Here is a 22,388-nt window from a genome sequence, read left to right on the forward strand (position 1 = left end):
TTAGAATTTGAATAAGCTATAAATCCCACTTGTTACACTATCCAGTTGCTTAAAGTAAACTAATTATAGTGGCCAAGACTACTCCAGTATGTAGAATAGAATTAGTCAAAGAAAGGCCATTATTTCTATACCCAGTTCATTAGTGATAGAACTCAGATTCATGATCGATTCTTCCCATAATTAGAAGAAAAAAAGCTTTTACTTTTGTTCTATAAATACACAAAAGATGCTGTATTCCTCATATATTTGTTTGATTCTGGAAAATTGCCATAAGGTAATAGCTATTAATGTTCCTCATTGTTTAATGTGCATTGTTCAGAACTATATTTTATTGCAGAAAAGGATACTTCTAAAAGTTCATGGAAAATAGAATTAGAAGATATGTTTAGTGCAAAAGTTTTTGAGAGTCATGCATATAGTTGATCTGCAGACAGTTCATGAATATGCATATTATGAAAAAAACTGCATGGATTTTAAATTTTTACATGAAAATGAACTTTTTATTCAATTTTTCTATGAACTTCTTGAACTTTCTTCATATACAGTTACATTATTATCATATAATTCATATATAGATACATTATTATTCTTTAGGATTGATTTATTATTTTGCTGAAATACTCCTACGTGATGTCACTTTCCCCACATGCCTCCCTTAAGAAAAGTGTGCACAAAAAGGGATTTGTTGTGGAAATAACAGTTTGAATGTTTTCCTATCTTTGAAGGATATACTCTTCCCTTAGCTAGTCTGAACAATCTTCACTTAATCTTCATTCTAAAATCTTTTTTTAATTTTTAAATTGTTTTCTTTTTTAGCTTTAAAATGTAACTTTTTTGCCATAATCACTTCATATATAGATACTATATACATACACATATTTACTAGTTTTTCTTAAAAATACATTAATATCACAAAGAGAGGAATTCATGATAATAAGATAGTATATGTTAATGATTGTAACAAGGTATATTGTCATGTATGTGGCATGATTCAGTAAAGGAATATTTATAACCATATACCAAATGACATGAATCACACAATTTTTATACTCTCTCTGTATTAACTTCCACACATAAGAGAAAACACAGGATATTTGTCATTCTAAAAATCTTACTTCAAAGTTCTTGATAATACCAGAGTCCATGACCAGCGATCATGTGCGTTACCATGCACATTCGACCTCATTCTGGTGTGACTTCTCTGCTTCTCTTCCACTTCCCTTTGCACTGATATTTTTTGTAGACATTAGGCACAAAGTAATGAAATTGGCAATTATAGTAGTAATGTTCCCTGTAAACTTACTTAGAAGACAGATAATTTGATGAATGTTTGCTTTTATGCAAAAGTTAATGGAAAGTCTTACATCTATTTCACTTTTATATTTTTGTTTCTTCATTAATTTCTGAAATTCCCAAATGTATTGAGCAATCATTTTTGAAAGGAAAATAGACAAGCAATTCTGCTTTTATGTTTCAAGCTTTCTTCTTCAGCAATATTTATTGTTCCTTTCGAATTTTACCATGTTGTGATATTGAAAATAAACTTGCTCTTCACAGTTAGAGGGGGAAAAAGATAAGCTTTAAAGTCTGCAATACTTTGAGAGAAGATGTAAGAAATAGAAAAACCTCAATTAGGATGGTCAACCTGACCCTAAAGTAGAAGGTGAAATGCTAATTTTTTGCCAGTTGAGGAATCTGCATGTGATTTATGTAGAAAAAGATAAATAGTAGCAAACCAAGGAAAATATTATACCAAAGAGTATCATACCACTAATTGGAAACTTTGTTCTCCAGTAGGTTTTGCATTATTTAAACTATGTTTAGACCAATGTGTCCACACAAGTTGCATTGAAATATTAAGATATTGGAATGGTAAATCTCTTTGGAAATGTGCAATGCCAAAAAGTAGACACTACTTAGAAAACATCTTGGTGGTTACAATTGCGCAGAATGGTCAAAAAGAGTGGGTGTGTTCAAGTCTCTGGCGAAATCCTTTCATGAAATAGAATCACAAAGAGATGGCATCTCTTCCTTGTCTCCTAATTCCTTATCTTTGGTCTTGTTATCTCTTGAATGTACTTGTAGACATGTTTTTAAGGCAGCAGCTTGTGTAAGCACATATCTTCATTTTAATGCGTTACAGAAATAAGTATGGAAGGTTATGGCTTTGGTATTCTTATCGCTGTGATACTAGTGCCGTGGCTTCAGTGGTAGTAACAAAGTTCTATTTCTATACTATTTCCTACCGTACTGTCACATAGGTCAGTTTATTGTGGAAAAGATCTGAATGGACCACCACGCTTTAACCCAAAGAGGGGAAAAAGCAGTATAATTTCATGTCTTATCAGAACATTGTCCAGGAAAAGGACAGTGGGTAATCAGATCATAGGAGCACTGGGTATGCTGAGGCTTTTTCATTCACGATTGCTGTACTATTTCAATATGGCTCTTTCTTTCCGCAGGGCCGGTGCATAAACTTTTCTCGAGTTCCATCTCAGTAAAAGGGAAATGACGACCTAGAGGGTACGAAGACAGCACACGTCCACACTGCTGATTTCCAGCCAAATGAAACAAATCAAGTGCATTTCAGAGGCTTTTGGAAGAGCACCTTAATTTCTTCCAGTCAAGACGTGTTTTCTCTGCCTTCTGCTTTGCTTGCACTGAACATTTTCAAACACTTGTTTTGCCGTCTACAAAGGAGGTGATGAAACCCAGTTGTATCTTGTGATTCGTGACCTTGAAAGTAAAGAGGGACATTATGCAAGGAAGTTTGTATGTGTAGAAGAAGCCAAAGCAACAACGGCAATGGCAACACAGAGAGGACATCAAAGCCAGGAGCACCGAGCAAGTAGCCATGGTGGGTCGTTAATGGAGACAGGAGTTTTTTACACGGCACTTGTGTCTGTATACTGCAAGAGCTTTAGCCAGAGGCAGAGGATGAAATTTCCAACCAGGCTCAGCAAATTATGGAGTCCACTGCCTTATAGCTATGTCAGATCACGAACTCCTTCCGAGTCCCCTATCACAGTGTGCCTTACGGGAAGTTTCTGACTGGAAAATCTTGTCACTCTAACACTGAAAAGTGCACACGCATGACAAAATGTAGACACAATGCCTCAAGGTATTGGTAGCAAGCAAGATTTTGCCCTTTTGTTTCTGAAGACACCTTTCTTTCATTATGCACTGGGGACAAGAAAATTAATAGAGCGTTATTCCACAGGAAGACAGTCTCTAACCAGAGATCTGAAATGGAGACTAAGGGACTCGTGGTTTGAGCACTTGTGCCTGTGACTGGTAGATTCCCCCTTTTCCTGTGTTTTGGATTTAGTAGTGCATAAAGCATTAGTATCTGTAAACATACCTAGGAGTTTGTTTGGCTTTTAATTTAAAGGAAGCAGTAACCACAAAGCTTCCGCTCAGGGTTTTTTCTTCCTTCAGGTCTCCAAGGGCTCTTCAGCGTCACAAGCCAGCAACTCTCTTTGCATGAAAATTTCAAAGTTTAATTAATATAATTAAAGGCAACAGCAAGCAGCAGCCTGTGAAGATTTTGCTCATCTTTTTTATGCCTTTTGACATTGAATGACCTATTACTGTATGCGCATTACTTGGATGTTGAGGAACACTCTACCTTGGTTACGATTCAGTAGAGAGAAAAGGGCCCCTTTCTTCAATCCGTAAATTACAGTTTCAGCAGGGTCGCCATCACATACCATTGGCGATGTATGTATTCTAATGTTTTAGAAAAACCACCATCGTGTCACGTCGGCGATGCCAAGTTATGTTAGCGTGAGCAAAAACACTGTGGGGGCGGAAGAAGGCAGCAGCTGAAGAAAAAAGCTCAAATGATCTAGTCACTTTCGATACTGTACTTCAGATGCGAAATGGATATTCGACTCGAAACCTGACAAAGTGCGCCTGCTTTGATGTGAACTGGTATAGACAATGACCAGTGGCCGGGTCAGTGGGATGTCTCTCTGCGAGCACAAAGGCTTATCAAATGACACTAAAAATAAGTTCAACAACCATCACGTTGGAAGGGAGAAGGCGAACATTTCATGTTTGGCGGGCATGTGAGTGCACAAGATGGAAAGAGCGATTTGGAGCATCCTGGTGTAATTACCCCCATTGTGCACTTAATGGAAATTTCAATGGATGGGAGTGATTGTTGGTTTGGTGTCCAGGTTTGTGGCACTGCTCCAAGAAGCCTATGCACACACACAAATATATGTATGTATGTATGTATGTATATATTTGTATCCTCTAGCTTGAATCTTTTGCTCAAATTTATTTATGTCACTGGCTGGCTGGATCCAAAGTCATGTGTCCACATATTCATAAATAAAATTTTTAATCTGTGTCTGTGTTACCGTTTCCTTTAAGCACTCATGAAGCTCATGTCTTCTTTGATTGAATATAGCATTGTCCTGGTTAGTTTCAGGGGAAAAAATGTGTTTATTTCCAAGATGCCCCTCTATTGGTAGTATTTGTACATGCAAGTGTAATGTTGAAGCCTAATACAGTACACCCAACCCTTTTTGCAGTGAGTTCTCATAGCTCTTTGTTCTGCGTTTGCATTTGGAACAAGACTTTGTTGCTACTTTCTCAAGTGGATACTTCATTTCTGATCGGTGTACTCCAATGGATGGTATTTTAAAAGCATTAAGAGAATTAAGTATAAAAGTTTAAGTTACATTTATTATTAGCTGCTTAAACTCTCCGTAGTATCCTATAGCGTATTTCCATGTTGCTGAACTTCTCTGCTTTAAGTGATTAGTTTTTAGGAGATTGTGACCCAAATGCCATGAAGATCTCTCATTGGAGAAGGAGAGTCATTGGTCTATATGTAGGCTTGGAAAATACCATTCATAAAGTTCAGAGACAGATGCAATTTCATTGCCCTTAAAGATACAAACCAGTTGTGTGATAAGCTTTCTTCTGACTATTCTAACTAGCGAATGAGAAGAACACATTTTAAGGAGTAGTTTCCTTACCAAACGACTACATTTAAAATAGCTCTACATTTGCAGTCAGTATCACAGGTTAGAATAAAGCCTCTTCTATAAATTTCATTTAAAGAAATAGCTCCCGTTTAACTTCCTGGACATGATGTCAGTCAAGATTTTTCTCTGTATAAAGGAAGAAGTCTTATCCATAATCCATTTGTGTTGCATAAGGTTGCAAAAACAATTAAGTGGGAAATGACTCCTAACTTATGTGCCTACTCTGCCTAGAAAGAAAGTTTTGAAGGCATCTATATATATTTCATAACAATGTCTGTTCTTTATGGATTTGATCCATAAATATTTATCTATCTGAAAACTTTGATACTTGGAATGTTTTCCTTAAAGCATTTGGTGCTCCAAGAAAAAACATTTGGTGCTAAGAGTTGCAGCAATGATGCCTTTCCCCAAGCTAATTCTATTTTAAAAATTTGTATTTCCTTCCCAATGATATGCACAGTAAAATTTGAGACCTTCCATTCACTAGGGAGCAGCATCTGTCATCTATAATTACTATTTTGACAAAAATATATAAGGTCTGAAACCCTATATTTCAGGTTGTTAGAGAAAGAAGTGATTTGCTTATATTTCCCTTGAACTTTATTCCAACTATTTGAATAGTAAATTATTCTCTCTGTTTTATAATAAGTTCTTACCGGATATAAGATCTGAATGTATCTGTGCCTTTATCATTTAAATATTAGTGATCATTATGCTCAGAGATGTATTTTTTATTCATTTTAAGATATAAACAGAATTGTGACTGACTAGATGTGAAAGGTACTTTTGATTAATCACATTACATACATTACTTTTGAAATTTAAGGAAGAAAAATATAATTAGGTCATAAATACAAACATTCAACGTCTTCCCCCATGCATATGTTGTATTTTGGCTAACTTTCACTGGATTTTGTACAGCATCACATCACTTTCTGAAGTTTTTTAGTGTTTTCTTACTACTGGAAAATTCTGGTGGATGGGTATGCATAGGAGAGAAATCTACACATTATATATATTTTATATTTTAGTATGAAAGGAGATACATAACTTGAAATGTAGATGAACTCTGGCATCTGTTCCATAGTTAATATGAGGAACAGGTGAGGCTAGAGAATGTTGTCTATTTATAGGAAAGGAAGACTGTGGAACCACATATTCTGGTTCCAGGGTTAGATTAATATTAACACTTAGTAAATTTCTATGACATAGTTCTGAGAACACTTTAATTTAGAATGCTTCTACACTTACTAGGATGTAATTTAGTTAGTTGGATAAAAGAAAAAAAAAAAAAACTTTGAGCACCCATAATGTATCAGGCCCTATGCAGCTTTTAAAATGTACATTATTTTTGTGCTCTTCTGTCAAAGGAAAACGCTGTTAAGAAAGTACCCGATGTAACATGTAGATTGATATAACAATGTGGTCAGTCACCTTGTTTTATAGTAACTACATCAAGGGAGAGACAGAGATTGACTCAGTGTGGTGTGCTACAAAGTGTCTTAGAGAACAAGCCAGATGAGGAGGTCCTAGACCACAGACCCAGCCACCAGCCAGCTTGGTGATCGTGAACACATCAGCTGCTGAACTGTAGACTGGAGGTGGACTGAAGATATCCGGAGTTCTTTCCAGCTCTGACAACATTTTTATTAATATGGTCACATGGGAAGTTTTGATATTTATGTATGTATGCTTGTGTTTCCCATAGCAAATAGTCAATGGAAAATATTTTATTGAATAATTGAAACACAGCCCAGAATACATTGGATGTTGGAATTGCTAACCTTTCACAAAGCTACCATCATCTTAACATAGGGCATTGTTAAAGCTAGAATTCAGAATTTTTGAAAGTGGACCCTAAACATTATCTTGTAATTACTCTAAAGTTATTTGTTCTTAAATGAATTACATTTGTAAGGTTCTAAACATTGATTAAAAGTTGTGATCCAAGATAATTTCTTAAACTTATTAAAATACACATTTAAGTAGAATTAAATTTGTTAGAAACACTGGGTAAGAATTGAGAATGCAGATTATTAAAAAAAAACAGCCATTGCCTTCATGAATTAAAAGGCAAAGTGATTCGAGACAATTTAGATGCAAAACCAAGGAAAGCAGTGCTTCCAAAGCCATAGGTGATGGAGAAAGGAAATTGTTACAGCGTGTGCTGAATTAGAAGCAGATCTAAACCTCTGGGCATGCTTATGTACTCCTCCATCTGATACAAGTAATGGGGGGAAGAAGATATAAAACAAGATTGACTAGTTCTAGCAAATGACACCTATAAATAGAACTTGTACTAGTTGAGATTCTGGTGTGAAGTGAAACTATTATTACTATCACTCTAAAGGAGTTTTTTTAGTTCTTTTTAAAAATCATCATCTGATTCTAAAATTCTGTAATTAAACAGAGTAATGACAGACCTTCATCTTCTTTAAATACTTTGTGAGACTGTCACACAGAAAGGAAGATTATATTTTAAATAATATGTTCAAGTGTAAAATCTTCAATAAATTCTCAATATTTAAGAAAACAGAGCAAAAATTCCATGACTTGTGTAATTAACCTCTTGGGGTTCTTCTTGAGAGTTTGGGTTTTTAGTACCTTTACAAAGGATATAAAAACTAAATTATGATCTGGACTGCTCAATATACATTTTCTCATTTTGAGCAATAGTGATAGGATCTGAGTTACAGCACAGTGCTAAACAAAAAGGAAAATCACAGTGGCATTACAGTTGTCATCGTCTCTATACCTGTCACCACTCAGCACTGAAGTGATGTACTTATAGGGCTCAATCAATGATTTTAAAATTTCCGATTCAAAGTGATAGAAACACGCCAATTTGTAAGTGACACTGATTGAGCTGGTAGAATAAAAGAGTATATTAAGTATACTCCCTTAATGTTCTTTTAAAATAAAATGGTAAGTATCACTTAGCTTTAAAAAAATTTTCCTTTAACTCTTCAATAGTCTGGTAAATGGCAATCCAAAGTAATTACTGTAAATATTTATAAGTTCTCATTTTGAAAAAACACTCTTAATAGCAATTACATTGAGAAGATGGGCTTGTTTTAATTTTCTATTGCTGTGCTAGCAATTTATCACAAATTTGGTGGCTTAAACAACACAAATGGGCTCTCTTATAGTTCTGGAGGTCCAAAGTCCACAGTCAGTTTCAATGAGCAAAAGTTAAGCTTTGAACAGGGTTCGTGCCTTCTGTAGTTTCAGGAGAGTATTCACTCCTTTGTCTTTTCCAGTTTCTGGCGACTGCCTGTATTCCTTGGCTTGTGGCCCCTTCCTCCATTTCGAGAATGTGTCACTCCAACCTCTGCTTTAGTCCTGACTTCACCTGTTGTTTCTTATGTGCTCCTTGTTATAAGGACCACTGTGACTCTGACCTGACCTGGGTACCTTCTTGTCAGAATCTTTACCCTGATTACACCTGCAGAGTCTCTTTTGCCATATAAGGTAAGAAGCAGAAGTTCTGAGGGTACAGACCCGGACATCTTGGGAGGCCCACTACAAAGCTTGTAAGAAATTTCTTTCATTAAATATTTCTTTCTTTCTAATACTGGAAGAAAGTATGTATGATGAGTTTAGCTTTCTATATTAGATCCTCACCTGTCCAAATTCTTTGAAACTTGTCAATCAGAAATTTAAAAAAGCGTTGTTGGAGAAACTCCACTGTCCCTATCCTACTGCTTTATATTTCACTTGAGATTTCTCAAAAGGAAAAATGCCAGAGGGTAAAGTATTAGACAATTTTTGCCACAAGAGAAATTTCATTCATGTGGGCAGCTCTTGTTGCCTCTGAAGCATTGTTACAGAAGCTCAGATGTTGACCTCGAGTGATGCCCTTTCTACTGTCATTCTATCAGGAATGTATTGACATCACCATAGACGAAGGGTAAAAAAAGTTAATATGTCAGTGCTGGTAGCAATAGATGCCATAGGGATTTTTTTTGACAGCTTATTTATTTATTTGAAAGGCTGAGAGAGTGAGTGAGAGTGAGCTTCCATCCACTGGTTTACTCCCCAAATGGCTGTAACAGCCAGGGTTGGCAGACCAAAGCCAGGAATTCTATACATGTAATAAGAATAGCTTTTATAGCTCTCCTTTTTTCTTAATATTTGATACATTCCCTCCTTTCTAAGCAGCCTTATTTATATTTAAAAATGCTATTAATGACTCACAATATGAACTTCTATGTACTTTGGAATCCTAAGGCTATCTTGGACTATTCATTTGAAGCAATTTGTCATTTGCAAACAATGAGTTCTTAACATGTCTAAAGAAACCAGGCAAAGTACCTGATAATATTAATAACTTGTATTCCTATATAATGTTGCCATTTTCCAAAGTGCTTCTACATGTATTATTCATAGTTTTTCTTTAATAATTATACACTAGATACACACTATGTATACCATGCCAATTTGTCTAAAACCGAGGCAAATTTAGTTTATGCTCTGAGGGTGTATATGGAGGGTTGTAGGACCTTCTGATGATACTCAGTAAAGAAGTCTTAAAGCATGAATCCTGAGTGGCCCATTTAAAAATAAACCCTGATCGCATAAAATGAGATTTAATGCTAAATGAGGCCTGTTTTATATGGGCAAGCCTAGATAAACTCTGTACTGCTGAGAGTATCTCATTTTGCTGCCACGCAATTTTCAGTGTGTATTAACAGCCTTCCTGAGAAATCAAAATGCTTTTAAATCATCCTATTTGTTGTGAAACACTTCTTTGGACTAACTCACAGATAAGTTAAGCCACATAAAAATTTAATATCCTCTAAGGGTAAACAAAACAAAACAAACAAATGCCATAAAAATGAGTAGGTTAGAAAGGTTGACACCATTTCCGAAAAGAAGGGACGTTCCTGTAGGAAATTGCTTTCAGGGCTGGCTGAAGGGCAGTGTGATAGAGATCACTGCTGCAGCATATTTCAGAAGCAGTTATGCTGAATAAGAAAGGAAAGAAAACCCCGGACACTGGAAAGGATAATTCAGAGTCTTGAATTTCCAGGGGTTACAGAGCGAAGCAACCCTCTCAGGATAGAAAACTGAACAGCCAGGTTTATACTCTTTGCCTTGTGATAATCACCTGTTCGAGGTGTTTATTCTGTTCTGACGTCAACGTTCTCCTCTCTGTGTTTTCAGCTGAACCATCAATGCACATACAGCCAATGCTGCTATGGGTGAAATAACTCTGACTTTCTATTAGCCCTGTGGGACGGCAGGGGTGATGCATCTTGGTGGAGTCCTGTGGGTATGCGAGGTTGGTTGGACTTTATAGCCACAGTGAAAAGACTTCCTTAAATGAGAAACAGGTGAGCACATATGGAGTTTGTTTCTGTTGCCAAGAGGAAGGACTTAAAAACTGACTTGAAATCAGACGTCTTGCAGCAACTGCACCAGAGATGAAGAGCAACAGTGAGAAAGAAGCCAGAGAGGAGGGAAGCTGCCTTGAATTTGACCATTCATCCTCCTAATGAGTATTGGCAGGTGCCTGTCTTGTGCCAATCTTTGCACCACATGATGGGATATTGCAGTGAGAAAGATAAACAGGTCTCAGTTTGGACAAATGATGGACACTGAACCAGGAGATGCCAGTGTTGTGAGTTCTGTAAAGGGGGGTTTCAAAGGGCAATGAGAGCAGGGAATGAGAAGAGGCTAAGTAGTCTGGGTCCCTAGAAAAGCAGGAAGGTAATAGTTCCTTCTTTCTTCTTTTGCCCCCTCCTTTCTTTTCTCATTCAGTCTGACCTATTTAGCAACATACTTAGCAGAGTGCCTGGCACACAGTAGGCTTGCAATGAAAATTTGGGAATGAGTTAAAAACTGACTATTCAGACTTGCAACTCCTCCAGGATTGAGTAGGGTCATTCCTCCTAAGTCCCACCACATACATCTAAAAAATTTTGTATGTAACACAAGAAAAAACGCATGCGACAGCTCTGGGAGGAGCTCTCAGACTTGAAGAACCACATGGAATAAGTCCCAGGGGATCCAGTGTTGTATCCCGCATATCCCAGGTGCCACAGAACCCTCTGACTGAAAGAGACCCCCACTAAGACAGATACCTTGCACCCCTCTTAAGACAGGGCCTATCCTGATAACTAGGTGGACCCTGTCACCTGTGGTTCCCTTTGAAACAAATTAAACCACATAAATTGGCAGAGCATGTTATAAAAAGATTCTCCAAAAGTATGCTATCCACAAGTAACTTCATATAGAATGGCATACATAGATTACAAATAAAAGAATAGATAGAGATAGACTATATTTTTTTAAAAAAAAGCAAGAGTGACTCAATACTACATTTTAGAAATTAAAAGAAAATTACTGTTGGCAAAAAGACACCCTACATGAGTTTAATGATAAAAAGATCAATCTTTCAAAAAGATTCAACACCATAAATTTGTACATGCCCCCCAAAATACAAAAAGCTTAGAGCCTCAAAATACATGAAGAAAAAAAAACTGATAGAGCTAACAGAAGACAAATGCACTAATGGACAGTTATAGCTGCAAACTCACATAGCCTACTTTCATCAACTGGGATAACTACCAGGTATGAAATCACAAAGGATATGTAAGAATTAGCACAGTCAGCCAATAGGATTTAATTGACATATGGAGAGCAGCAATTTCCTAACAACAATAGAATATACAGCTTTTCACATATTCCTGGAACATTCTGTGTGTGTGCCATATCATATCCAGATCATTAATTAAAAACCTCAACAAGTTTGAAAGCATCAAAATCTTGTGGGCTATGTTCTTTGATCACATGAAACCAAACTAGAAATCATTTTTGGAAATATAAGATCAAATTCTCTGAATACTTCAAAGTTAAGCAACATACTAATAAACAGGGGATTAAATAGAAGTATCAAGTGGAAATAAAAATATATAGAAATAACTGAAAATGCGAACACATAATATCAAAATATGTAGGACGATACAGCTAAAATAGAAGAAAATGTGTATGACTAAATTCTTACATTAGAGAGAATTGCTCTCAAGTCAATGATCTAAATTTCTACCTCCAGAAACTAGAAAAAGAGCAAAATAAACTCAAAATAAGCAGGTGAAAAAAAATAGTAAAGATAAAAGTAATCAGTGGGATTGAAAATAGAAAAACAGTGAACAACTACTGATGCAAGGAGATGTTTCTTCAAAAATATCAATACAAATGATAAGCCTCTAATAGGACTGATAATTATAAAAATAAAATAGTCACCAATATCAAAATACATGGAGAGATGTCACTATAGATCCTTCAGGCACTGAAAGAACCACAAAGTGTGTGTTGTCTTTGTATTACCACAATGAACCACCTGAGGCAACTCACGTAAAGACAAAGGTTTGAGGAGTTTTGGAAGTTTGATGTCCAAGTGGCATGGTGCAGGCTTTGGCTCTGTTATTGGCCTATGGCAATTGATATACAGCAGAGTGTATGCAGAGGAAGGAGCACGTGGTGAGCCAGGAAGCCAGAGCGTGGGGCCAAACTCAGATTTCATAAGAAATTCTCTCCTAAGAACCACTAGGGAGTCCTTCTCAGGGCATGCCTCCAAAACCTAAGAATCCCCACCTCCTAAAAGGTTCTGTCACCTCTCAGTAGCACCACCGTGAGGACAAGTCTTAAACACATAGACCTTTGGAGAACACAAACTAATTCCAAACCATGTGGGACCATCATAAACAGCTTTATAAATTTTTAAAAATTTTTTATGTAGTGATGTATTTGAGAGACTGACGTTTGGGTTCACTCCCCGAACATCCACAACACCTGAGACTGGGCCTGGCCGAAACTGGGAACTGGAAACTCGATCCAGGCTTCCCATGTGGTGGTATGGAACCAACTGTATGAATCACCACCCACTGCTCCCCGGGGTGCATGTTAGCAGGAGGCTAGAAGCAGGAGGGCCATGATGCGAACCCAGCACTACAACATGACGCTAGCCTAAGCAGCGTCCTGAAGACTGAGCCAAATACCCACCCCATTTCTAAATTTTAAAATGGCAAGAAGTGGAACAATTCTTCAAAAATCAGAAGTGACCCATCTGAAAATAAGTATTAAATTGTACATCAACAGTCAGGACAAGGGCTGATCAAGTCACTGTTTCTCATAGTATCCATTTCACTTCAACAGGTTTCCCCTTTGGTGCTCAGTTAGTTGTCCCCGATCAGGGAGAACATATGATATTTGTCCCTTTGGGACTGGCTTACTTCACTCTGCATAATGCTTTCCAGATTCCTCCATCTTGTTACAAATGACTGGATTTCGTTGTTTTTGACTGCTGTATAGTATTCTATAGAGTACATATCCCATAATTTCTTTATCCGGTCTACTGTTGATGCGCATTTGGGTTGGTTCCAGGTCTTAGCTATTGTGAATTGAACTGCAATAAACATTAAGGTGCAGACAGCTTGTTTGTTTGCCAATTTAATTTCCTTTGGGTAAATTCCAAGGAGTGGGATGACTGGGTTGTATGGTAGAGTTATATTCAGGTTTCTGAGGAATCTCCAGACTGACTTCCATAGTGGCTTAACCAGTTTGCATTCCCACCAACAGTGGGTTAGTGTCCCTTTTTCCCCACATCCTCTCCAGCATCTATTGTTGGTAGATTTCTGAATGTGAGCCGTTCTAACCCGGGTAAGGTGAAACCTCATTGTGGTTTTGATTTGCATTTCCCTGATTGCTAGTGATCTTGAACATTTTTTTCATGTGCCTGTTGGCCATTTGGATTTCCTCTTTTGAAAAATGTCTATTGAGGTCCTTGGTCCATCTCTTAAGTGGGTTGTTTGTTTGATGTTGATGTTTGTTTTTTTGTTCTAGTACTATTGGTTGAACTCTGTAATTAACACACAATTATTCTTAGGTGTTTAAATTTAACTGAAAAGTGATTGATCCCTATTAAATATAAGAGTGGGAATAAGAGAGAGAGGAGATGTACAATTTGCGACATGCAATCGGACTTGCCCCAAATGGTGGAGTTAGAAATGTGCCAGGGGATTCCAATACAATCCCATCAGGGTTGCATGTACCAATGCCATCTCACTAGTCAAAGTGATCAATTTCAGTTCACAATTGATCACACTGATAGGTCTAAGAGTCAAAGGGATCACACAAACAAGACTAGTGTCTGCTAATACGAACTGATAGAATCAAAAAGGGAGAGAACGATCCAACATGGGAAGCAGGATACACAGCAGACTCATAGAATGGCAGATGTCCTAAACAGCACTCTGGCCTCAGAATCAGCCCTTAAGGCATTCGGATCTGGCTGAAGAGCCCATGAGAATATTTCAGGCATGGAAAGCCAAGACACTCTGGGGAAAAAAAAAAGACCTAAATGAAAGATCTCCACGAGTGAGATCCCAGTGGGAAGAACGGGCCCTCAAAGAAGGAGGTACCTTTCTCTGAAGGGAGGAGAGAACTTCCACTTTGACTATGACCCTGTCTGAATAAGATCGAAGTTGGCAAACCCAAGAGGCTTCCATAACCTTGGCAACTCATGACTAGAGCCTAGGAAGATTACTGACGCCATAAACAAGAGTGTCAAATTGTTAAGTCAACAACAGGAGTCACTGTGTACTTACTTCTCATGTGGGATCTGTCCTTAATGTGTTGTCCAATGTGAAGTAATGCTATAACTAGTACTGAAACAGTATTTTACACTTTGTGTTTCTGTGTGGGTACAAATTGATGAAATCTTTACCTAATATATACTAAATCGATCATCTGCATATAAAGATAATTGAAAATGAATCTTGATGTGAATTGAATGGGAGAGGGAGCGGGAGATGGGAGGAGTGCGAGTGGGAAGGAAGTTATGGGGGGGGGGAAGCCATTGTAATCCATAAACTGTACTTTGGAAATTTATATTTACTAAATAAAAGTTTTAAAAAAAAATAGAAATAGGGCCAGTGCCGTGGCTCACTTGTCTAATCCTCCGCCTGCGGCGCCAGCACCTTGGGTTCTAGTCCCAGTTGGGGTGCCGGATTCTGTCCCAGTTGCTCCTCTTCCAGCCCAGCTCTCTGCTGTGGCCCGGAAGTGCAGTAGAGGATGGCCCAAGTCATTGGGCCCTGCACTGCATGGGAGATCAGGAGGAAGTACCTGGTTCCTGGCTTTGTATCAGCACAGTGTGCTGGCCGTAGCAGCCACTTCGGGGGTGAACCAACTGAAAGGAAGATCTTTCTGTCTCTCTCTCTCTGACTGTCTAACTCTGCCTGTGAAAACAAAAACAAAAACAAAACTAGAAATAGTACTGCTATGAGATCCAGCAATCCCATTACTGGTTATATACCCAAAAGACACAAACACATTGTACCAAAGAGACACCTAATCTTCCACGGTTACCTGAATACAGCCAATATTGGAAATCATCCAAGGTGTCCATCATCAGATGAACGGGTAGAGCTAATGTGTGATATATACACAATGGACTACTATTCAACTATAAAAATGAATTAAATCTTGTTATTTGCAGGAAAATGGAAGGAACTGGAGTACATCATGTTAAATGAGGTAAGTCTGACACAGAAAGACAAATATTGCATGTTTTCTCTTATTTGTGGGAGCCAAAAAAGATCTGAACACAGACTGCTGGTTACCAGAGGCTTGGAGTGGTGGAGGGGATAAAAAGAGTCTGGATAAAAAAAATATGGAAGTTGAGTATGGCTAATTAACTGTGAGAATTATATGATACTAACATGAGATGTTAATAATAGGGGAAGGTGAGTTTAGCATAGTTGGGAATATTTTGTGCTACAGTATTTTTGTTTTGTAAATTTAAGGCTATTCTGAAATACTTTTTTTCAAAGATTTGTTTTATTTGTTTGAAAGACAGAGTTACAGAGAGGTAGAGACAGAGAGAGGTCTTCCACCTGCTGGTTCATCCCCAGATGCTCAACAGCTGGAGCTGTGCCGATCCGGAGCCAGGAGCTTCTTCTGTGTCTCCCACACGGGTGCAGGGGCCCGAGGACTTGGGCCATCTTCCACTGCTTTCCCAGGCCATAGCAGAGAGCTGGATTGAAAGAGGAGCAGCCGGGATTAGAACCAGAGCCCATATGGGATGCCGGCGCTTCAGGCCAGGACTGTAACCCACTGTGCCACAACACTGGTCCCCTGAAGTACTTTTAAAATGATTGAAAAAATAAAGTAAGCAAATAAAATTTGAATGCTTTAGCATGGCAAGTGTATCAGTTAAGTTCTTAGTGAAGCAGCAGAAACAGATAACATGCATTTGAAAATTGGATATGAATATTGCACAACTCATTGCTTCCTGAGACCGATTTTCTGACTTAGACATCTCAGGACACTAAAGGGACAGATACCATGGAAAGGCCATGGTGTAAAGTTCCAGGCTATAGAAGCCGACATTTATGTAGGGAAGATTTGAAGCCAGAAGCACAACCAAGCATTTTATTAGACAATGTCTCTTAAGTGGAAACTGCCGATGCTACAATCAAAGTATAGGCTGTGCTGTCCACTTAGACTTATGAGGATGAGAAATTCCTAAACTTACAACTGGAGTGTAGATGTTGTGCAACCCAAAGTGTGATGAAATATTTGTGGAAGCTTATAATGAATTTTGCAGTCTAAAATCTAGCCCACTGCAACCCTTGTCACTTAACCATCTACATCCAAATCACATAATTAAGCATCATTGGAGTTTCTGCAACATTCAAGTGGTGTGAATACTTTTATCACTTTTACAATCAACCCATGTACTGTTTCCTTTTACTTTCATGCTTATAGCACAAGGGTTAGGCTTTCCTATGCAAAAGAGTATACTTAGCAAATGCTATGTGTGTGAACCTTCTTTAGAACTATTTTAACTTGTTTGATTCAACATTAAAAGGACTCAAGGCCACAGCTATAAAATGATTCACATTTTGGAGGCTACATTGGTAGGTAATGCATTTCATGATGCTGTTCCATAATTTGCCTGCTCAAATAAAATGAGATCAAGCTTACATTGGAAGGGTCCGACTTCTCCATTCTTTCAAAGTTAGCTTAACTAACCACAAAGGAACTAATGTTTTCCTACGGTTTTGTTTGCAGTTCTGAACAAGTTAGAAGTCAGAAATTAATCAGTGTGTTTCATCCCTCTACTAATGTCTAGTGAGACTATTTTCCCTATCAAGTAAAACTAAAACAATGAGACTAATGTACGTTAATTAAACAATTTAAAGAATAGACATTTATTGTTTTCTGGTTATGTATAGATATTTTAATGGCCCCTTATTCACAAACAGAATTCAAAGACAGAAACATAATCCCTGCTTTTACTGGACTTCTTATCTCCATTTAAAAAATATATGTGTATATATATACATATATTTATTTATTTAATTGAGAGAGGGAGAGGATCCCATTCCTCATTCACTCCCCAAATGCCCACACAGCCTGGGTTTGGCTGGGGTCCAAAATGGGAGATGGAAACAGTGCAGGTCCCTGACATGTGTGGCAGGTACACGAATATGAGACATCACCTGCTGCTGTCCAGTAGCTACATTAGCAGGAAGCTGGAATTGGGAGCAGAGCCAGACCCAACCCCAGGCACTCCAAAATGGAATGCAGTTTTCCACTCTGTCTTAACTGATATGCCAAGTGCTTGTCCCTTACCCCTGGTTTTCAATTGCCAGTGTAACAAGTTATTGTTAACCCAATGTCTTAAAAGAACACAAATTGTTATCTTACTTGTCCGTAGGTTAGGAATCAGGCTGCATTCCTAATGGAGGCTCCTGGGAAGAGTCTGTTACCTGGAAGTTATAGAATGGATTCTGTTTGCTTGCTGGCTATCAGTGGGGGACCATTCCCAGTTACAAGAGGCAACCACATACTTTGGTTCATGGCTCCCCTTCTCTGTCTTCAAAACTAGCAATAGCAACTCAGGTCTTTCTCACTCTGCATCTCTTTGACCCTCTACTTTTCAGAACTTATATAACGGGACTGGGCTCATGCACTCAAAACAAATAATCCTATTTTCAGGACTTTGATATTGGCTGGCGCCGCGGCTCACTAGGCTAATCCTCCGCCTGTGGCGCCGGCACCCGGGTTCTAGTCCCAGTCGGGGCACCAGATTCTGTCCTGGTTGCCCCTCTTCCAGGCCAGCTCTCTGCTGTGGCCCGAAAGTGCAGTGGAGGATGACCCAAGTGCTTGGGCCCTGCACCCCATGGGAGACCAGGATAAGTACCTGGCTCCTTGCTTTGGATCAGTGCGGTGCGGGGGCTGCAGCGGCCATTGTGGGGTGAACCAATGGAAAAGGAAGACCTTTCTGTCTGTCTCTCACTGTCCACTCTGCCTGTCAAAAAAAAAAAAAAAAAAAAAGGGACTTTGATGTTAATCACACCCACAAAGTCTTTGATGACATGCAGGATAATATATTCAAGGTTATGGAGATTCAGAGATTCGTTTTCAGACATCTTTGGGGAAAGGTAGAGCATTAGTCTTTCAACCAAACTAACAGTAAGAGGGCATATCTGGTCCCACATTCATGGGTCCAACTAATGGCAGATTGAAGGTATTTGGAAAAAGAATTGCATCTGTACTAAACACGTACATACTTTTTTTCTGTCATCGTTCCCTAAACAATATGGTATAATGACAACTTAAAGAGGATTCACATTGTATTAGGTGTTAAAAGTCATGTGACGCTGATTTAACGTGTACAGGAAGATGTACGCAAGTTAAATGCAAATATCAGGGACTTGAGCATCCTCAGATTTAGGTACTCACGGAAGTTCTGGGACTAATTCTCCACAGGTACCAGGACAATAGGATATAGAATGAATTTAAGAATTAGTTTTGTAAAAATAGCTTCTTGAAATAAATCTGTTTCAATTAATTTGTTTAAATTCATATCATATGTTTTGAGAATGAAGCTAAATTAAAAATTACTCCAATTTTCATACTGACATTTGAAATTCTTCATTAATTTTGATTTCAGGTAAATCCAGTTTATTAAAATCATGTGGAAAACACTGTTTTTCTTATAACTGGAGTCTTTTCTCTAACATTTTTAAAAGGTTAAACATTTCCAGCTTTTTAAAAAAAAATAACCAATTGATCATACCAACTTAGAAATTCCTAATTCTAAATACTGCTTTTTCCTTTTTGTATACAAAGCTATTAAACACTGCTAGAAGACATTGAATCAAACAGCCAACTAATATCATTAAAACAGTAATGAATGCAAAAACTATAGTTTTCCAATATTATACCTAGGTTTTCTGAAATTGATAACAAGTAATTCTTCCAAAGGACAATTTTGAAATATAAAATATAATCCTTAACAAGCACTTTTTCTGGAATCCAATATATATATTTTATGTTTCCTAAACAGGAAAGAGAAATAGATATGAAAAAATATAGCTGTATTATTGAATATTGCAGCATCATCAACAATAAAATAAACACTTGTCCACATGGGAAATGTGCATAACACATGCACACACACACACACACACACATATGTGAATTGTACAAAACACCAGTTTATAAAACATAAGCACATTATGGTTTTGATTATATAACCAATTAAAGTAACATAATAATAAAAATATATGCAGGCAAATATATAAAAATAGAATTTAAGTACAGCAATATATATATATATCAGTTTTGATTTTTATATCTCTTTTATATGTTATCACAGTGCATTTTACTTTTCCAACCATAGATCTACTTGTGTATTGCATTTTTTTGGGGGGGGGGGAGGTTTCCTATCTAGTCCCCTTATGCTTAGTGAAATAAGCCAGACCCAAAGAGACAAATATTATGGGATTTTTTTGTGGCAGCTAATATATAGATTACTAAAAAATGTAGTGTATATGAGTGAAATTGATGTCTTGAGATTTGATTATTGCCTATAGTCCTTGTCTATATTCCTGTGGAACAATGGTTTTCTTTAAAAAAAAAACGCTCTCAGAATTTGTGTCAGTGTTGATTGTCTACATATAGCATAATCTCCCAATTAATATCTGTTTGATGTATGAAAGACATGAAAATAGTGGATGAGATCATGTATGGAAAAGAGAAATACACAGGGACAAATAAAATGAGAACTAATGCAAAGCATATTTGAAGACAATTTTTTTTGCTTCAAAATAAGACCTGAGTTTAAAACGAATCCAAACAACAACAAAAATAAAAAAGTAGGGATGATATAAACATGATAAAAAAAAAGTAGGGATGATATAAATGCAAATAAAGATAAAAACACAAAAACTACAATATCTAAATAAAAGAAGACCAAATATATCACTTATGATCACAAATTAAAAATTTGAAACATTTTGTAAAATTCAATGTTTCACATTTTATCAGAAAACAATTAATATAGAAGTAAAAGTAAAAGCTAACAAATTGAATATGATGATAAAATATAACAAAATTTGTACATAGCAAAAATTTAACAAATCTAAAACAAGTATACAACAGTTTTTAAGTTAATGAAATATAAAATATAGATCACAGTCAAACTGTCTCAGTTGATGCCAATGTTATACATTACAACTATAAATCGAACTGGTTTAAATTTCACAATAGCCAAGATATAAAAACAACTGCAATGTTCATTTACAATAAATAGATAAAGAAAATGTATCATATACATATAATAGAGCATTACTCATCTCTGAAAAAGAAGGAAGTCTTGATATTTGAAACAATTTTTTAGGACACTTCAAAAAGTTCCTGAAATAACTGGCTTGAAATGTAAGCTTTTGATGCAAAAAGAATTTAAATCAATGTATAGTTTTTCACAATATAAAATTTTTTTGTTAGTTCATATTCTTTTTTTTTTCAAACTTTTATTTAATGAATATAAATTTCCAAAGTACAGCTTATGGATTACAATGGCTTCCCCCCCATAATGTCCCTCCCACCCACAACCCTCCCCTTTCCCGCTCCCTCTCCCCTTCCATTCACATCAAGATTCATTTTCATTTCTCTTTATATACAGAAGATCAGTTTAGCATACATTAAGTAAAGATTTCAACAGTTTGCTCCCACACAGAAACATAAAGTGAAAAATACTGTTTGAGGTCTTCAAAGAAGGAGGTGCCTTTCTCTGAAGGGAGGAGAGAACCTCCACTTTGACTATGACCTTGTCTAAACAAGATAAGAGTCGGAGAACTCAAGGGGCTTCCATAGCCTTGGAAACTCATGACTGGAGCATAGGGAGATTACTGATGCCATAAACAGGAGTGTCAATTGGTAAAGTCAACAACAGGAGTCACTGTGCACTTACTCCTCATGTAGGATCTCTGTCATTAATGTGCTGTGCATTGAGATTTAATGCTATAACGAGTACTCAAATAATATATTTCACTTTGTGTTTCTATGGGGGTGCAAACTGTTGAAATCTTTACTTAATGCATACTAAACTGATCCTCTGTAAAAAAAAAAAAAAAAAAAAAAAAAAAAAAAAAAAGAATAGAAACTATCAACTCCCAACTTGACTCTCACTGGGATTAAACATGACAATAGGTCTGCTCTGATTTCATCATCATTAAAAAAAATCATCTATTATTTTTCACTTTATGTTTCTGTGTGGGAGCAAACTGTTGAAATCCTTACTTAATGTATACTAAGCTGATCTTCTGTATATTAAGATAATCGAAAATGAATCTTGATGTGAATGGAAGGGGAGAGGGAGTGGGAAAGGGGAGGGTTGTGGGTGGGAGGGACGGTATGGGGGGGAAGCCATAGTAATCCATTATTCGTACTTTGGAAACGTATATTCATTAAATAAAAGTTAAAAAAAAAAAAAAAAAAAATTAAAAAAAAAAAAAAAAAAAAAAAAAGAAAAATACTGTTTGAGTACTAGTTATAGCATTAAATTTCAATGTACAGCACACTAAGGACAGAGATCCTACATGAGGAGTAAGTGCATAGTGACTCCTGTTGTTGACTTAACAAATTGACACTCTTGTTTATGGCATCAGTAATCACCCTAGGCTCTTGTCATGAGCTGCCAAGGCTATGGAAGCCCCCTGAGTTCACTGACTCTGATCATATTTAGACAAGTCCATGGTCAGAGTGGAAGTTCTCTCCTCCCTTCAGAGAAAGGTACCTCCTTCTTTGATGACCCATTCTTTCCACTGGGATCTCACTTGCAGAGATCTTTCTTTTAGGTTTTTTTTTTTTTTCCCCAGAGTGTTTTGGCTTTCCATGCCTGAAATAGTCTCATGGGCTTTTCAGCCAGATCCGCATGCCTTTAGGGCTGATTCTGAGGCCAGAGTGCTGTTTAGGACATCTGCCATTCTATGGGTCTGCTGTGTATCTCACTTCCCATGTTGGATCATTCTCTCCCTTTTTTATTCTATCAGCTAGTATTTGCAGACACTAGTCTTGTTTATGTCCTCC

The 22,388-nt window shown here is 37.1% G+C and overlaps 1 protein-coding gene across 3 annotated transcripts in view; it reads left to right on the top strand.

The window, feature by feature from the left end:
• The window catches only part of ANTXR2 (ANTXR cell adhesion molecule 2), a 157,923-nt gene extending 153,566 nt beyond the window's left edge, over window positions 1-4,357 (top strand). For all 3 annotated transcript variants that reach the window (XM_017347476.4, XM_002716994.6, XM_089302639.1), the window contains one exon: window positions 2,463-4,357. In XM_017347476.4, the coding sequence (XP_017202965.3) occupies window positions 2,463-2,501 (39 nt within the window). In that variant the 3' untranslated portion in view covers window positions 2,502-4,357. The remainder of the gene's footprint in view (window positions 1-2,462) is intronic.
• The last annotated feature ends 18,031 nt before the right edge of the window (window positions 4,358-22,388 follow it).

Source organism: Oryctolagus cuniculus, chromosome 8, assembly GCF_051225735.1.
Source record: "Oryctolagus cuniculus isolate XC-2025 breed Fujian yellow rabbit chromosome 8, ASM5122573v1, whole genome shotgun sequence".
Classification (NCBI taxonomy): Eukaryota; Metazoa; Chordata; class Mammalia; order Lagomorpha; family Leporidae; genus Oryctolagus; species Oryctolagus cuniculus.